We start from the raw sequence: 13,724 nt of genomic DNA on the forward strand, positions 1-13,724 counted from the left end.
CTGTGCCACTGAATCTCTTGAACATAAAGTATGTGTATGGTATGTTAAAGATGGATGTAGATACAGCAAAGAATGACACATATTCCTTTAATGTGAACTTTTTTTTTTTTTTTTAATGTCCATAATATGTTACTGAGTAAATTTTAATCCCCCTTCTGGCCTGTAGAATTTAGGCAACAGTGCAGAATTGCTTGTATCAGCAGTGGATTTGATGCAAAGGAAGGGCTAGATAAAATGTAGCACACAGTGTTAATGAAAATCCTTACTGGTAAATAGACTGGTGTTCATTTTTTTCTTAATCTGAGAATAGAAATTGAAGTAATTTGAGGATTTGTACCATTTGAAGTCATTATGCATCCCCATTTCAAACGCTTCAGAAAGGCCTTTCACTTTATGCACACAAAAAAAGTGAATTTAGTCTGAGATTGAGAAAGCAAGCAATTCACTCTTTGCACTCTTTCATTACACCTATTAAAACCTCTGAAATGCAAATAAAAATTTGATATAGAACTCATGTCTTTTGAAAAACTTCTCAAATCAACAGGACAGTTTAGCAGGCAAAAGCAATTTAAAGTATTTGTCTAGAGATAGTATTTTAGCATCATTCTGAACAGTGTTATTGTTAGAATTTTCCTCATCTCTGTATAACAGGTGGATTTCTCAATAGTATGATGAAATTTTGCTTTGTAATTTTAGATAGTATTACTTTATTTTAAAACTTAGTTTATTAAGAATTTTTATTACTAAATAATTTATCTGGATTTGACATTAATAAATTAAAAGGACAGCAAAGGTGAGATTGTCTGCTTCATATGCTAATCTAATAATACTTTTTTGTGTCCAGATGAGAATTATTACTAATGCCAGAAAAAAAAAAAAAAAGCAAAACCCTTAAGAAATGCTGCATGTTGATGTAGCAGCAGCAGCTTTTTTTATTCATGTGCTCAGGAATAGGAGAGAAAGTTTAGTTTAGAGCCTCCACTTTCTCAGTGGTTTTGCTGGGCCTCATCAACAAGAGAAGCTTCCTTGGCCCCTGTAGTTTCATCTTATCTTTCTTTGTTTTTATGTGCAGTGTGACAGGGTACATTCCCTTTAACATATAATGGCTTTCAGAGGGTTGCCTGAAGTGTTGGTTAAACATACATGAAAATGATGAAAACTTTAAGGATTGCATTTTCCAATTAGAACTCCTTGAGTTTTAATTACACTACTTTTATATGATTTGTCTTGCTTTCCTGTCCTGCCTTACACCATCACATGGTTGAGTTCTATTCAGCTAAAATAAAACAGAAGAGGGTTTTTAATTAAGATAGCTTCAAATAATGTGTGCAGGGTATGCATTGTGCCCCTAAAATGCCTGTGCCCAAGTGTAACTGTAACGTTCAGGAAATAGCTTCATGTTTTACACTAGCAGAAACTGTTAAGACTTCTGTGGAGAAAATCTTTGTGCCCCCAGGTGCATATAGTACTCTGTGTGGTAAAATCTAAAATATTTTTGGTGTGTGACAAATGGTTCTATTGATTTTGAGAAGTGAATGAACAGTTAATTGCCCACTCCCCTGCAGAGCCAGTGAGTCTTTCTGCTTCCTGAACGTCCTTTTGCCCAAATCATTGTTCTGTGAGATAGTAGATAACCTTTCTTTTTTGTTTTTTCTATTGTTTTCAACAATGCTATTAGAATTGTATGTTTTCAGGGTCTGTAGGAAATGTTGTGTATTGTTTGTTAGTTCACATTTGTATGGCAGGGAGGGGTCTGCATGTTTACCTGAAGCAGTGACCTTTGGAAAGTCTGGATTGCGTATTTCTACTGTCGTGAAAGTCCTGGTTTCTTTATTTCCCCTACTGATTTTGATGCAATAGAAGCTGTGAATTATAATGCTTGTGTAGAAGACTCCTCCTCTAAGATACTGCAACGTGTACTTTTTAGTTTTGGTCTGCATGTAGGGACTTCAGATCCAAGTATAGAAAAGAAAATATTCCTAGATTTTCCATGTTTATTTCCTACAACAAAGACATCTGTCTCTATATACAGTAGTATTAAAGAATTTTGCTTTATAGTTTTGTAAGATTTATAAGTGTTCTAAGCAATATTATTATATACAGGTATATTAGTATTATTACACAGCCTGTATTAATAATACAGGCTGTGGTGATCAGTGAGCTAAAGGAAAAAGGAGGAAAAAATAATACCTTTTAAAAGAAAAAGAGTTTTAGGGTGGAGGGTAACAAATTTTTTTTTAAACAATCAAGCTTTATTTAGAAATTCCAGTCCTGAAAGCATAATAACACATAGCAAAAATAAGAACTTCAAAAATAGAAAGATTGTATGGAACAACATGGTGTTTGGACAGAAAGCATTTGTTTTGTTAGAACTTAGTTAAATGTAGCAAAGGAATAATAGATTTATTTTGATTGAATAAATAATTCTTAGAAATGAAAAAAGGAAATTTCAGATGCTTGATAGTGGTGTCATTAGAGCTGAAACAGTAGTTTAAATAAACTGTGGATGATGTAGTGAGGCATCAAACTTTAAAAAACAGAAGCATGTTTTAAAAGAGTACAAAATGGAATTTTCTAAAAATTATTACTTGGAAGTTATTACTTGAAAACAGTAGCAATCTGTTGTGGAATTAGTTCTGAGGGCTGTTTGCAAGTCATTTGGAAAATATTTTGAAAGGAAAAAAAAAAGTGTTTACCTCCTAAGCATGAATAAGAAAATAATAAAGATCTGGTTTGACTTAAAGCATAGCTCCCATTAATATGTGTTGAATTGTTATGTGTGTTTAGAGGAAGTCGAAACCACAAAAAGTGTAGACAGGTGGAAATATGCAAGTTTTTTGTTTGATGTTTATATAGGCAGTCTTCCATGTTTATATTTTCCTACCTCCTTTATTTCTGCTGTAATATTTCCAGATTTATTTCTCTCTTTGGTATTTGCACAATATTTTTCTGCTTCTACCAAAGGTGCTTTTTATCTTCATTTGAGCAAAATTACAATTGACTTATGAACTGTTGGTCCAGTATATTGTTTGTGTTAGCTTCTGAATTGCCAATTCTTGCATACTGCAGTTGATACTTCTTCACTCTAGAAGTATATAAAACATTTTCCTAACTTCCTTTTGAGAGAAGGTCTTCTGTCAGTTTGAAGTGGTTTGTGCTGTGTTCGGTGGAGAACACATATCAATTTCAGTTCAATATATTTTTGCAAAAATAAAGCAGGTCTAATATTGATTTTTCTCTGTTTTTTGTTCTAATACTTTGCTTCTGGAGTAATAACAAAAGAATTTCAAAAATAATTCTGTTGTCTGTCAGAAACAAACAAAAATCATAAACCAGAAAAGGGAGGAGGAGGTGAGGGACAGGGGGGGAGAGAGAGAGCAGAGATAAGGAGCTTGAAAGATTCCTTTATAAAATAAATTTTAAAAAAAATCATGCATACACTGATTGTGTCAGGACCATCACATAGGGAGAGCAGCAGCTTCAGATGCAAGTCAAAGACCATCAGAGAGATGAGGGGAGGATGAAATGAAAAAGGCATTGACTGACTGTTACAGGATTAATAAAGGTGTCATGTTCACTGTGTGCATCCCAAGCTGCTTTGTTGTTTGTGCTGAGGTGTTTTTCTGTTCAGCACAGCCTATTTCATACACTTAACAAATGACCTTCATTGTTGAGGTGTTAGACATGTAAAAAGAGAGTGACACTTTAGTTATTCATTTTGGTTTCTATATTCACTGAGAACTTTTGTTTTTTTTAGGGTAGTGTTTTAGGGCAATTGTAATGTTCCTGTACTCAGTTCACTAGGGATAACTTGCTTTGAATTTAATAGTAGGATCAAAAAATAAAAGTTCTACAACATTGTTTCCATTCTAAAAGGTACTGAGGTATGATAACAATAAATGACTACATGGTTTGCATGGGTTTTCCCACTTGAATTGCGTTTGCAAAATGAATAAGGAAGTATAATTCCACAGTACATTGTGTTGTATGTTACTCCAGCCCCTCAATGTCATTATGTTCAGTATTATTACCTTTTTAAAAGTGTCCTCTAGTCCATTTATAATTGACCACTCCTTTCCAGAGTACATTCCATTTCTGTCCAATACCTTTGGTCTTAAAAATTACCTTATTTCTCTGACCTCTGTACTTCTATTCACACTCTTAATCACTGTGCTCTTGTATCTTCAAGGAAATGCTTTCTCTGTTACGCTGTGCCAACTTTTGCTACTTCTAGTTTTTCCCTGGTTCTCCTGGCTCTTTTAAATTCAGTCTCAAAATCACTCTCTTCTGCAGTGATGGCTTGAACTAAGTTTTAACTCATTCATGTTCAGCCTCCTAATTTTCCCATTTTTAACATCTCCTTTCACTCTTTAGCCTTGTTCCTGGCTTTTTTTTTTTTTTTTTCTTTCTGTCCATATACATGATGGATACTGCAATGAATATGCTATCTAATACCTACAGCTTAGAGTCATGCATTACATTTTAGTGAATATGAGTACATTTCTATATGATATGGGGAAGGATAATATTGCTTGGCAAAATTTAACCTGTAAGGCACCTGTAATTCTTTTCTGCTACATAAGCAATATCAGGATATAAGCAATTTCAACCTTCTGGTAATCATTTTAAGAGCAAAAATAGCTAATTTATATATATATAAGAATGTACTATGAATAAATAAATAAATCCCAATAGGTGTGAAATTCCAGAAGTAAGAAATTGCTTTTTGCTACATCTCAACTAGCAAAGGAAAGTGGAAAGGGGAATATGAAAACAAGTACTGAGAAAGAAAGAGTAAAGATAGATAAGAATATGACTTCAAAATAGTACATTTATAGTGTATTTTTTAAACTGACAATTTCAGAATTACTAGTGTCTATTAGGAATTTAGCAGCTACAAAGCTACGTATTAGTTGTACATTGTCTCTATAATTAGAATTTAGAATCCTGTAACTCGCTGTTTCATGCCCACCTCATTAGTAATTGTATCTGACTACATCTGAGTAGTCTCACTTACTCTCCACTGCTTTGTGGCTCAGAAATTTCCTGAGCTGGAGATGGAATCTTTATACTTAAAAGTCCTCAGTGGATTTTTATCCTGTTCTTCTATCCAGTTGCTGCTCTCTGTAAGCATTTAGGAAAGTTTTCTACATAGGTTTCAGTATTCTAGAAGGACTTCTTGGTAGTTTATTTTTATCTTTTGGAAATACTTTAATACTTTCTGTATTAATACCCAATTTATAAACCTGAAGCTCTGCATTCAGAAGAGGAGAAAAACCCCATTGTGACATGTTTGGTTATCATTTTGACTGATTCTCAGCTTTTGATTTATTATTCAGAACATGTAGCTACAAGCAAGGTAGTTACACTACAGAATTATTAAAAAAACCCAAAACATTAAATCACGTGAACCTCTTCTGTAACAACCTTTTGGTTAGTGTTTAATTTTAAATTGAAAATATATTCTTTGCAGTGGTTTCCAATGAAGAAGGAGAGCCTCTTTAATAGAAACTGAAATACATTTTGAGAGAGTTTAAATACAGTATGGATAAACCGTGTAAGAGCCATGAATGGGATATTCAGCCTATTCAAGCAAATTTCACTATCTAAGATTTTAGATGACTTTGCAAAACCACATATTTTAATAATTCCTTCCAACTCTAATAACACATAATGTTGTTGAATACTCTGAAATCTCCAGGACCTCAACCTCAACTTCACAGAAACTGATTAGTATGTCCACTAACTGGCTCTTGACCCAGAATCTTTATTTCTCAAAAGAAAAAATCCTAGAGATGTATCTCATTGTAGTTTATTGCTGTGGCTGTTGATGCTTTCGAAGGCATTTTGATATTGCACTATGTCAATATATAAAAAGAGTTTTGAATTAAAATATTTTGATTGAGAAGACTGGAGGGTCTTTTATGCACTGGGATAGCACAGATGTTGCTGACAGCAGTAGCAGAAGAGAGAGAGAATAGGAAAAAAGAACAGAAGTAACAACAACTGAACGGGATGATAGAAAGAGAAGGCTAATTTTTCTTCCTGATTGAGAGAGCCATATATATACATTTTCATAGTTTTTTGAACTATAAAGCTGTAGAATTCACAATGAAGTATATGTGGAAAAAAAACTTAATTTTTTTTTCAAATTTTAATCTTGGCCTGCATTTCTGTAATCTTAATCTTGAAGTCTCCATTTGTATTTTAGCAGGATACATTTTCATGTTTGTTTCTTGATTTGTCTGTTGCCAGAGAGAAAAAGGGTGCAGTCTACATTTCTATCTCAATCTCCTGTATGACATCCTAAAGAAATAATTCAATGCATTTTTGGACAATCCATTTGCATTTCTCTTGGCTAAGAAATAATTTACCTCTTTCTGTTTAAGTTTTCTGTTTATACATTCAATAGTTTTTCTCCACGTGGAGATTGTGAGAATACAATTTAGAACACAGAACATTTCACAGAACAGTTTAGGCTAGAAGAGACATTGAAGATCTCTGAATACTTTTAAAATTTCTTCCTCAGAGCAGTTTGCTTCAAAGTGGATGTTATTTTAGTCCTAACTACATTTAGAATTTGCATCTTAAAAATGAAAATTAAGTAAAAATGACCATTATCTATTCAATCTTGAATATTTCTCCTGCTACTGAATTATACTGTGACCACAACTCAAATTTTAAGGTGATATGATCATCACTAGTGGGTAAAATTACCTTTTCCTTTTTTGTGTGTATGTGACAGTATAAAACACTATGGAAATTTCTCAAATAATCTGAATTTGCTGATCAGGAGTTACCTTTTTGGTAGCACTACTGGGGAAAAGGCCCCAGGCTTTCTTGACCTGTGATATGCTTTCATCAGGACCCTGTTACTATTTACTGCCGGAGAGTTCTGTGAAGAGTCATTAGTTTATACTGAAAACTTATCCTGGGATGAAAATTTCACCTTTCTTTATGTAGAGTGGAGTCTTATTTATGTATTATATAGAGGCCAAATGATCTCACAGTCTACTGCATGACATGACAGTGCCTGAGGTATACTTGCCTTTAAAATGTGCCCTGGTCTTTCATCAGGAAAGGGAAGGTTTGAAGAATGGTAGGTAGACTAGCCCTTTCAACAGGAAGAAATCATAATTTTGTTGTAGGTTTATGATGAAAGTAGTTCCATTCAGTCACAAACAGTTGATTTACACATCCACACCTAGTCCTATTACTGTCTGGAGCCATGGTTCTTAATTGGTTGAATAGGAAGTGCCTTCCTTAGAGAGGCAAGTACTGGTGTCTTGTCACCAGCAATGCTACAAACAGAAATGCATTTTATAATCAGAAAAACTCAACAAAATTAAAACAAATAAAGAGGCTGAAAATTTTCCCGGGAGACTTTATAAAAGCAGTATGTTTTGATACACTTTGTGTCAAGCAGCTACTAAGCAAAACCTGATTTGATAGTTTTCCAAGTACAGGTGTGTTGAAGAAAGCAATCTAAGGTGAAAACCTTTCGGTGAAGCACTGACTCACTTGACTGTGTATGCAAAATGAAACAGTTTTTAGCCTGTTAGAAAATTTGATCATTATGTGTAGCTGGCAGCCTTGATTCCTGTCTCTTGTCTTAATACTATCTTACCTGCCCTCACAGTTCCTAGTCTTAGTCTCTTCCCCAAGCCAATTGATTCCAGGTTTTTTTTCAGTCTTTCAGTTGGTTTAAGGCAACTTCTACACTCTAGAACTGTTATGAATGGATGTGGGTTTAAATAAGTCTCTGCCTTTTGCCCAGGCCTCTGGCAGCAGGCAGTAGCTTTATTGAAGTGTCCAGCACCCCAGGACCCACTCTCATTCATAAGTTCTTTAATAATGGCTGATTCAATCCATTATAGAATGAATTATTTATTTAATAGACACAGAACTAACAGACATAAGACTTAAACCAGACTATTACTACACAGGAATAAGACAAAAGGGAACGCTAATATAACACGCGGGGTTAAAGGGGTACCATCAATTTTACAGCTAGCAAAGAAATAGTATAACTTAGGATCCAATGTTTCTTACCATCCAATTCCTGATGGAGCACACATCAAAATCCTTTCCCTCAATTCCCAGGAAAGTAACCACGGAATTTGTGTCCAGACTCTGGGAAGAAGTCTTGCACATTTTCAGTGCATGTGTGTAGCAGGCTTCTGCCTCTGTGATAGTTGTGTGGGCTTTTATAGACATAAGAACCGTGTCTTTTAGTCAAGAAGATTCTTGGCTGGGGGCCTGAGCCCTTTTGGTGCCAGAGATGACCCCATGCTGGGCCTGTGACCCACCTGGGTTATCTCTTGCATATGCACCAACCATCTGGAGGAGATAGACATGTCCTGCCACAAGAACCCAAGGTGCAAACTTTTGCTTTAGTGCCAATAAGTTCTTTAGTTGTCTCTTTCAGTCTTTATTTTTACCAGCTGTACCTAGTAGAGTAGTTGAAGAGATTCATTTGCTTTTACCACTTTCCTGTCAATAGTTCCTACATTTTCCTTCCTTTGTAGTGAGTGTAGTTTCATCAATACTGCCTGGCTCTGTCTTTTCTCTTCAGCATATACCTTGCCTAAGCTCCATTGATTTTTAATGACCTAATAATCTGCTACATCTCAAAACTGCAGTTGCAAGGACAGGTCAATTCATCCAGGTGGAAACATATGCAGTAGAAATGGAACCACTGAGAAAAGTACTAAAAATCTAACTTTTCTCAACTGAGCAAGCAAAATCTGTAATTTTTCAGATTTATCATATGGCCAAACCTTTGTGGATTTTCAGACAAATAGAAAAAAAAAATCTTTCTTACTCAAGATTCCTTTACAAAGACATTTTTTAAACAGTTAATAAATGGAAGTGCTTGCCTCATTTAGAACAAGGAAGTTGTTAACATTATATTAACAAGCAGCCTGAACCAATTTATCTTATAAGTTTTATTACCAGAAATTACTGAACTATTCTGGCTGGACTTATCTGTTGAGAAAACATAGTCTTGATTATTGAAAAGACCATTTTATCATTTAACATTTTAACAGTCATAATTTTGAAATACAGAGACACATAAAATAAATTTTGTAATGAGAAAGTTGGAGAAACCGAAAGAATAAGCAGTGGTTTTATTCTTACATGATAGGAGGCATAGTTAGAGAGTGAATAATGTGAACTATTTTCTGAAGCTGTAATCCTGCAAAAGGAGTGTTCAAAATGAAAAAGATACTCTGAATTTAAATTTGTCTTTACTAAAAAATGTTTCTTTAAAATTTTGTGTCTCTGAGTTTAAAAGCTCTAAACGTCTAGAGCCTCATTCTTTATCTTTTACAGTGGGACAGGCAGTTTCTGAAGGAAGGAAATATATAATATAAATAAGAGTGCTGGAATAAACCCTGAATGTTTCCTGTAAAACAACATTCTAAGGTTCTCCAACTATTTTCTAAAACTCAGAATCAGTCTTTATTTATTAATAGAAACATTCTTGAAGAATTTGCGTTCATAGAACTAATCCTTCTCCTCCCTTTAGGAACATAATGCAATAGCAGGTGAGGAACATTTTGTCCCCTCACTTTCTCACCTTGAAGGGAGTGCAAGCTCATGGTTTAAATTCTGTGAATTAATTCATACATTTGCCAGGGATACCTCATTTTCCCAGGCTTCTGAAGGTCAGAGGATTTTTATTTTCACTTACTATACTTTAAATAAAATCTTCAGAGTCTCTGGGGTCTTTCAGCCCCTACACCCAAGCAGAAGATGGTAAAGTGTACAGAGATTAACATTCTCATCATTTGATCTAGATATAATTCATTTATGTCCAAAAGAAAGCAAAGGAAAAAAAAAATAGTCTAGAGGACAACAAATGAGTCCAGAGCAATTTTTTCTTTCTACATCAGTCCATAAGAACAACCAGGATTATGTTACATGCAAAAGTGGCTGACCATTATTCAAAACAGTCTGTGAGATGACTGCCTGACTAATTCCTAACTACCATGTAACACATGTTCATTAAATATCTAAATTTCTCATGTCTTTTTCACTGGTGTTGGTCAGTGCTCTCCAAAGTATAGCAAACTTGAGAGGTCGCTGGCTCTGAGACTGATGTCCCTCAGAGGGGGGTTGCTGTCCACATCCTGCTGTGCTCAGGAGAGCTCAAGGGGTCTCAATTTAGGACCACTGCTTATAGCATCACAAGAGAATTGGCCTTAGTCATAGTAACTTTCCATCTTGGCCAAAAGTTAGGTCAGTAACTTTCTTTAAATGTTGGATGACAGAACTGTTGTCCCACTCAGGTCGTTATTTCATTAGTTTAGGCAAAAAAAAAGAGCTTCCAAGACTGTTCATTAAAAAACAGGAGCTTGTTAGCCGACATAAATTCCTGGGAACAGACAATATTTGTGATGAGCTCAAGGCTGAGATGCATGAGTATTTCTGAGATGGTTGTGCAGCCCAAGGAGGAGGGAGGGGTGTGGACCATCACAATGAGATTTTGTTGAAGTTTTTATTCAGTGAGTGTGTTTTGCTCTAACTGCACCCAGGTTTGTGTTGCATACTCATTAAATGCTTTATTAAGAATAGGTTTTGATTCAAGAATGAAACTGTATGCATATTTAGGCAGCTTTTTTTCCTAAGCATAGCCTTCCTAGCATTTTATGGCTATAGCAATTTGACTTCAGCCTGTCCTTACTGTTTCTCATTCTCTTAAAAAATATGGTTAGAAACAACTATCACGACTTGTATTAGGTGTCTGTATTAATAATGCTATATATATATATATATATATATATATATCTATATATATATATCTGTGTTGTCCATGTGGTATATGCAACACCTTAGAATTTGATTGTTTCCTCACTGGTTTATAAATTTCAAAGAGATTTCATATAAACTCATAAATAAGAACACTCACAGTTTGTGCTGTTTGGTTGCCTACCAGTATGATTTATGAAGATCAGAGGTTTTCATTGTTGTTTGTCTTATGTGGATTATTTCATTGTGGTTTATTCTTCATATTCTAGGATCTACATACTTAAATTTGGGGTTTGTTATGGATGAATAATCTTTACAATAATCTTTGAAACACTACTTTGGTTTTTAATAGAAAGAGTGTGCCATAAACTTTAGGTCAGTAGTTGTCCACTTCTAAGTGTTTTGTATTCCATTTACAGCTAATTCCACCAATTTCAATAGCTGTTTTTCATTTGATATCCAGGGTGAGCAAGGGTGGATTGCTATCTTTTGGAGAGAAAACAGAACTGACAGAAGTAGTAGACGTGAAAAGTAACAGTGTTTATACATGATTTTTGTCAACTCAAAAACCACTGTTGCCTCCAAGGAGTGTTTTTTGTCTTGTAGACATTCTATAGTGTTACAATTTTAAAATTCTATGCTTATGTATTTTTCTTCTAGTCTTTTTTTGTTTTCCTTATGTCAGAAAAAAACCTGGGTTTTTTGTTTTTTTGGTTTTTTTTTTTTTTAATTGAGAACACAATTTGGAATACCTGTCAAGAAATTCTTTTGGTTTCTGTTTTTATTAGAGTCTTTTGGTCTTTTTATGCTTTTTCAAGAGAGATTGCAACAGATCTGAAATTAGTCCAGGCACCATTTTGTCATAGAAGATCATGAGCCCAAGATTTTGCAAAGCACTTCCATGTGATATTTATGTTAGCATGAGAGAAAGCAGTGAAAATGCTGATTGTTAGGAAAAATTATACTTAGTAGTTGTTTCTCAGAGGTGTTGCTGGGGGTCATTAGTTAAACACTTGTCATCCATGAGACAGTACTCTGTGTCTGATCTAGAGAAAGAAGGATTTTCAGATGAAGAATTTTCAAACAAATACAGATAACATAGATTATCACAGATCTCTACAAACATGATATCCCTAGCCTCACTCAACTGTTAAAGCTTTTTTTTTTCCACTGTAACAGATACAGCTATGTCCCATGAAGTATTGCTATGAAAGAAAAAAAAAAATATTACCTGTGGAAAAAAATGATCAAGTTATCCCTTTGCACAGTGGAAAAAACTGTATCTTGCCCCAGAAATGTGATGTGGTTGGGTGCAATTTATTACTATTGGAAATAGTTATTACTATTGGAAATCTAGAACTACACACAGTCCAAAAATTTATTTGTGCAGAAGGGATATGTGCCGCCCATTTTCTGTGCTTCTTTACTTATATTTCTGTAAGATAATACTTCCTTTTAACAAAACAAAACAAAAGAAATCCCAGACGATAAAGTTCATCAGATTTCCAAGCCTGCTTTTTCTGATGAGTTTCTCACGCAAGTGGTGATAGAGTCATGACTATTACCTAGCCTAACACATAGTTAGGGATCTGCCAAAATTGCATGTGATTATTAGATCTGTACAATTCAGAATGAAGCTGTTGTTGTGAAGATTGAAAATTTCATTTTTAGTGATTACATGGCATGCATTACACTTCCTGAGGTCAGCTGAGTTGGTTGAGCTCTCATCCCATATGGGCCATTCACATAAGAGTTGGCCTTGATGATCCTCTGGGTTCCTTCCAACTCAGAGCCTTCTGTGTTCCTGCTTGTGGCTCTAGTGATTAACTTTCAGTTCTAAACTGCAATGAAAGGCTTTATTAGCTGCTGTGAGTGTTTTATTAGCACAAGTATATCAGTAGAAAAAAAATTTGCCAGCTATAAAAACATTAAATGCCTTGGTGTATATATATAGATATATTTTTTTTATGAAAGAATAAGCATATTTTTATGTATAGTTTGTTTTTGAAGTAAATTCCTAACAAAGTAGCTAAAATTATTCAGAACTTTTTGAAAAACTTATGGGAAGGTATTTTCTGTAGCAAATGCATTCCTTGCTTCTCTTATGTCCTTGTTTTCTATTGTTATACTAATCAATAAATACTTGTTGATTTCTCTTGACTTTAAGCAGTAGACCAGAAATGGGATTTCTGGTCTCATAAGAGACACTCAGCTTCTAAAAAATAATTACAAGGTTGGCTTTTGCAGAAAAGAGAAATCAACAGTAATGCACTTTTGCTTGGTTTTAAAAAGTTATGATTTCGCATTTGTTTTTGAGCTTTTTTGACTTCCTGGAATGGTTTTCACAAAATGTGTGTCTGTGGATTGCTCAAGCCTAGCATTGCATGTAGTGTAGAGGTTTGCTGGTTTGGGTTTTTTAAATGTCATGTTTTGCACATATTCTCTGCAAAGCCAGCAAGCAACTTGCTATTTTTTTGAGTATATCATTTTATGAGCTGCTGTGGTAAATAAGTATCTCCCATTATTCTCATTATTCAGAACACTTGATAGGGATTTTGAATACCAGTGTAAAATAACTGATTGAATATGAGATTGTTTTTTAACTGATCTTGGTCAGTTAACTGATTTTGTAGTACTAAGTACTTCTATGTATTAGCCATTTGAATTTTTTTTTTTTTTTTTAGAATACAATGGTGTTCCTTTCCTTCCTTTGTAGATCTGTCTGAGCAGATGCCATTTTCATTGCTCTTAAAATGTTGGTTTTGATCAGTTTTTAGGAAGTGTTGAAGAAAAGACATTTAGCACTGTGCGGATGGGGGCTGGAATGGATCTTGAAAACTACCAAACTGCTTTAGAAGAAGTTCTCACATGGCTTCTCTCTGCTGAAGATGCATTACAAGCACAAGGAGATATCTCCAATGACGTAGAAGTTGTTAAAGAACAGTTTCACACCCACGAGGTACATGTTT

The 13,724-nt window shown here is 34.5% G+C and overlaps 1 protein-coding gene across 11 annotated transcripts in view; it reads left to right on the plus strand.

The window, feature by feature from the left end:
• The window catches only part of DMD (dystrophin), a 1,181,986-nt gene that overhangs the window by 441,395 nt on the left and 726,867 nt on the right, over positions 1 to 13,724 (plus strand). For all 11 annotated transcript variants that reach the window (XM_069032076.1, XM_069032238.1, XM_069031841.1 and 8 more), the window contains one exon: positions 13,526 to 13,714. In XM_069032076.1, coding sequence (XP_068888177.1) covers positions 13,526 to 13,714 — 189 coding nt within the window. The remainder of the gene's footprint in view (positions 1 to 13,525; positions 13,715 to 13,724) is intronic.

Source organism: Aphelocoma coerulescens, chromosome 1, assembly GCF_041296385.1.
Source record: "Aphelocoma coerulescens isolate FSJ_1873_10779 chromosome 1, UR_Acoe_1.0, whole genome shotgun sequence".
NCBI lineage: Eukaryota > Metazoa > Chordata > Aves > Passeriformes > Corvidae > Aphelocoma > Aphelocoma coerulescens.